The sequence below is a fragment of the Pollachius pollachius genome (assembly GCF_949987615.1).
Source record: "Pollachius pollachius genome assembly, contig: scaffold_462, whole genome shotgun sequence".
NCBI classification, from domain to species: domain Eukaryota; kingdom Metazoa; phylum Chordata; class Actinopteri; order Gadiformes; family Gadidae; genus Pollachius; species Pollachius pollachius.
Genome location: NW_027641512.1, coordinates 1,011 through 6,049, shown reverse-complemented (window position 1 = coordinate 6,049; position 5,039 = coordinate 1,011). Strand labels below are relative to the sequence as shown.

The following is a 5,039-nucleotide window of genomic DNA, read 5'->3' as shown; positions in this document are numbered from 1 at the left end:
CTCGAACAATAACAACAATCTGAGAGGAGAAATAGCGGATGGCACTTTTGTAAACTTTCAAATTCAAGGAATAATTATACCTCCGAGCCCTTGAAGCTGTTCTAATAGAGAGCTGTAAAGCAGACGAATGTGGGAGAGCATGATTCTGTTGCTCAGCCACCTAACAACTTTCCCTCCCTCTGTGATCCATCACTTTCTACGTTTTCCGTCATTGTGAAGTGTCACATTTCACGGTACTGTGATTAATAAACAAGATTAATTACCCGTGTGAAGCCGTGGGGGGCCTGATTGATCAGGGGGCTGTCGGACGTTTTAATTGGCTCATGGACGCAGGTGTGCTGTCAACTTGGATATTGATGCATTTCACTCACTAATAGCTGAGGTAAATAGTAAGAAAATGTCAAACTAATTACACTCAAATGATAATTCTCACCTCCCCACTTGTAATACAGCTAGACACTGACATTGACATTACAATAAAGCAAAAGGTAGATTAACACACCGATAGTCCCGTGACTTTGTACAAAGCTTTGACATATGGAGGCCGTTCCGTTGGGTCGCTTCCCAAATCATTAACACCAGGAGCTGAACTCACTGCAGACAGGGTGACGTGATGCCGGTTATGCAAACCGAAGGCTTTCTGACTGAAGGGAGTTCCGACCGCAGGCGGGTTTGACCTATGTGCGTCAGATCTGCACATTCTGCTGATCACACAGGAGTCCCCAGTAAAAGAACAAGACAAAGCAGGAAGGCACGGTCGTCTGGAGAAACATTTTTATTGAGTGTTGTTTTTTTAAAACAAGGAGAACCTCATTGTTAAACATGGTCTGTGGGGAACGGTCGGCTAAAACCTTTCCTGTACAGTTCAGAGAGAAGACGCAAGGAACAGGTGATGGAGAGGGAGAGAGAGAGAGACACACACGAAGAGAAGGTGCGGAGATGAGGAACATGAGCTCTCTAACGCGACGAAGACGACCTCTGAACCTAGAACAGCTTTTGCTGATTGAAATCTCTTTTATCGCGTCCAGGCCCAATGAGGTTCGTCGTCTCTACAAGTCTTGAGAATGTGATTCAATGTAAAGTTCTTGCAGTAAGATGAGAAGTACGTACAATTGGTAAAAAATATATAAATTATGTCGACATGCATCATGTGAGAATGTGAGCGTTATAAATACACAGAAGCAGTTTGAGATCTTTCCTTGGTGTGTGTCTATCCGTTCTTATTTCCTCCCTAGACAGGAAGTGGTACTATTGTAAACAGGAAGTGCTCTCTGAACTCACAGGAAACCGCGGCGGTGGGCGGGGGGGTCGTGTGTTTTGCCTGGTGGGGCCAAAGAGATGTTTTTGGTGGGGATGGGTCACTGGGTTAGAGTGTGAGAGTCTGGAGAGAGAGAGAGAGAGCGAGAGAGAGGGCCTGAGATTTTTCTCTCCGATCTGGGGGGGGGTTTGGACCTGGGATAGGCCGGCAATGGAGAAGATAACGAAAGGGGGGGGGGGGGGGGGGGGGAGATGTCCCTTTGAGTGTCTCACTCCGGAAGGGTGGAGTGAGGAAAGGAGGAGAGGATTAAAAGAAATAAACAAAACTCCTCTCTCTCCTCTCGCCAGGAGGGGGAGGGGACGAACACAACTGTGAAGGTTAGGACTACAGTATCCTCAGATCTCCATGGCGATTGTCTACAATGTAACTGGGGGGGGGAAGAAAAAAGACTAAAACAAACAGGAAAACATGTTGGAGATGCAGAGGGGAGAGAGAGAGGAGTGGGCGGGGCCTCAGAGGCCGGCGTCGTTGTAGGTGGGCGTGGCCACCTTGAGGATGCTCTGCGCGTTCTCTTCCAGCATGGGGCGCCATTTCACCTCCCCGGTGAGCAGCAGGTCCTCCGCGTCCAGGGAGTCGATGTACTGCATCTGTAGAGGACGCGCACACGCACACACACACACACACACACACACACACACAGAGAATGCACACACATTAATACTTTTATTCGGTTCTTGACTTACATGGGAAGATTACTGATCCAAACATTGAAGGAAGTATGTTGCCGTTCTCTCTCTCACACACACACACACACACACACACACACACACACACACACACACACACACACACACACACACACACACACACACACACACACACACACACACACACACACACACACACACACACACACACACACACACACACACACACACCTTGTGCTGATAGAACTGATGTATTGATGACTCAAAGCGCCACTATTTAAAGGAAATCTTCTGTCATTTGAAAGAGAAAGAAACCATAACACTTTATTTAACCAAAAGGTTGTGATTTTATCCTCAATGATTTACAAAACTATTATATTTTAATAGAAAATATATTATAAACGTATATTCATTTTTGATTATGTCAATCTTTTTTAAAGACGCCCCACCTGTAGTACCCTCGGCGACCACCAGATGTCCCCAAGAGTACGTTTAGAGGGACCACGTGAAGACCTTATTAAAGGGTCAAAATGTTCTTAGACCTAATGACTCTTGACCGAAGTCCAATCTTATCGTCCATTTTAACTAGGGTAGGAAACTTGGAGAATCCAGCCGGAGTAGAATATAAATACCCCCCCCCCCCAAAAAAAACACAAGCCTAGCTCTCCAGCTTTAGCAGTAGCTCTGCCCTGAAGGGGACGGTGCAAACAGGCAGACAGGTAGGTAGTTAGCCAGCCAGCCAGACAGACAGGTAGGTAGGCAGAGAAAGAGACAGGTAAGCTTTCCAATCAATGCAGCCGGTACGAAGGGTTGGACAAGCTTATCACAGGCCTGCGACAGGCCGGACACATACTGGATTTATAAAAATATTTCAGGCATTTGAGTCATCGATTGCTGGTGAGATGCTGAAAGAATTTCCACAAATACGACGGAAAATGCTTCTCAAATGAACAGCCTACCCTAGCGGTGGCTAGCTGGCCCTTCAGATGGTCGGGGTAAGTGGGGGAGGGAGGGGAACTCTTTGATAGTGCGACGAGGATTCAGGGTTTACAGGACCCAGTGGGCTGTTGGGACCTCATGCCGGAGACCACAGCACTTGTTGTGATGTCAGAGCAGAGGCCGCCCCCCAAAGCCTCGTGAGCACAGTCGCACTTCACCGCCTGATTACTACGGAAAAAGACCCCGGGCCCCGGCCCACCTGCTCCTGTGTGTGCGCGTGCGTTTGCGTGAGTGAGCGTGTGCGTGCGTGCGTTCGTGCGCGTTTGTGTGTTTCTTGAGTTGAAGACCGAGGGAAAGAGAGAAGAACAGGCCGCAAGAGGAAGATAAGACTGAAGGGAAAAGGAAGTGACGGGGGGGGAGGGGGAGGGGGAGGGAAGCAGGGGGAGGAAGAGGAGGTGAGGGGAGGAAGAGGAGGTGAGGGGAGCCAGGGGGAGGAAGAGGAGGTGAGGGGAGCCAGGGGGAGGAAGAGGAGGTGAGGGGAGGCAGGGGAAGGAGGTGATTGTGCGGTGAAGGGGAGCAGGAGGAGGTGAAAGGGGGGTGAGGGGGTTAATGAGATCAGGCTGAGGCCCCAGCAGCAGATGGAGCTGCAGGTGTTTCTGGCACCTGCAGCCTTCACTCCAACAAAAATGATATAAAACACAGATGAAGAGGAGGAGGAGGAGGAGGAGGAGGAAAAAAAGGATTGTCAGAGAGGGAAGACGAGAGATGAGGGGAGAGTAAAGTTGACAGCAGTGGATGGAAGGAAAGATTAGCCAGAGGAAAGAGAAGAGCAGGAGGGAAATATAGAAATGGCATATGAAACTGAAGTATGGATTCACCTGATAATGTGCACGAGACCTGTGCATGTTGTGTGCAATGGATTGCACTTGTACAGCACTTTCCAAACCACGCTCACTCGAAGCGCTTTACAATTAGTGCCTCACATTCACCCACCAACGTCAGGTCAACTGTGCGTAGATATATATATTTATGGTTGTACCTGTTTGCGAACATACTCCAACATGAGCTCCAGCTGTCTGGGGTCGTCACACTCTCTGTTGAACAGGTTCCTCCACAGGGCTGCAGCCAGCACTCTGTCGTCAGACAGGATGCCCTGTGTGTGAGTGTGTGTGTGTGAGTGAGTGAGTGAGAGAGAGAGACAGGCACACAGTGAAATCTCTACACAGATTTCTCCTAAACATAATTGTTTTATAACACATAAGCTGCTTAACCTTTTTTTTTTTTGAAGTGCCACCTAGCTTGCAATTTTAAGCTGGAACTTAAAAATAGTACTAAGCATTGTGAAGCATCTTATCCTAGCTGTATTTGTTGTACACGGGAAATGGGTTAACCTAGCTTGGCACTTGGTTCTATGAACGTCCTTACTGTACTGTCGACTCTTCTGACAAATGTACTTATTGTAAGTCGCTTTGGATAATGCGTCTGCAAAATTCCCTAAATATCAATGTAGATGTGTTTAGATGAGCAAGACGCCTAGTCCTAACTGCTCCCGAGGAATTGTCGCCTTGCACGGTTGACTCATGGTTGAATATGTGTGAACCGTTGTAAATCGCTTTGGATGAATGTGTACAAGTGAACTTCGTCTGTAAAGTTCTTTCTCTCACCTCATCGTATCCAAATATGGCAGCATAGAAAGTCTCGGTCATTGACTTCAAACTCTCCTTCCTGTGAGAAGCATCAATCTAAGAGAGAGACGGAGAGAGAGACAGAGAGAGACATAAAAGATGATTAAAAGGAATTGAATCAAAATATTTTCACCAATACAAATCATTTGTGTTTCTCATGGGGAAATCATGAATTATCGGAACAGAAATCTCAGAAATGTGTCTGAACGGGAGGGAGGGAGGACAGACGTGTCCGCCAGAGCAAACACAGACACCAGCTCCCCGGCCAGGTATTAGGTATAATTATCCGGTCAGCGCCACACTAGCAGCAGCAGGTAAACCGAGGTGGAGAGAGCTGGGACAGACCCGGCCGTGGGAGCCGGCAGGTCTCGGGCGACGGGGGCAGCAGCTACCCCAGAGGTCGGAGCCAGACTATGACCGCTGTTTTCACTGCTCCTTTGCTGCAATTAG

At 48.1% G+C, this 5,039-nt stretch overlaps 1 protein-coding gene across 1 annotated transcript; it reads right to left on the bottom strand.

Annotated features, from left to right (window-relative positions):
* Positions 1–778: 778 nt before the first annotated feature.
* Positions 779–4,641, bottom strand: LOC307091571 (ubiquinol-cytochrome-c reductase complex assembly factor 1-like). Its single transcript, XM_079759204.1, has 3 exons — positions 4,569–4,641; positions 3,944–4,057; positions 779–1,905 (listed from the first exon to the last, which is right to left on the bottom strand). The coding sequence occupies exons 1-3, from the start codon at positions 4,608–4,610 to the stop codon at positions 1,771–1,773; spliced, it is 291 nt and encodes a 96-aa protein (XP_079615330.1). The 5' UTR covers positions 4,611–4,641; the 3' UTR covers positions 779–1,770.
* Between the last annotated feature and the right edge of the window lie 398 nt (positions 4,642–5,039).

Coding starts and splice junctions, on each gene's coding strand:
- LOC307091571 (XM_079759204.1), bottom strand. CDS start 4,610: ATGACCGAGACTTTCTATGCTGCCATATTTGGATACGATGAG. Junction 4,058..4,568: donor CCATATTTGGATACGATGAG/GTGAGAGAAAGA, acceptor ACTCACACACAG/GGCATCCTGTCTGACGACAG. Junction 1,906..3,943: donor TGGAGTATGTTCGCAAACAG/GTACAACCATAA, acceptor CGTCCTCTACAG/ATGCAGTACATCGACTCCCT.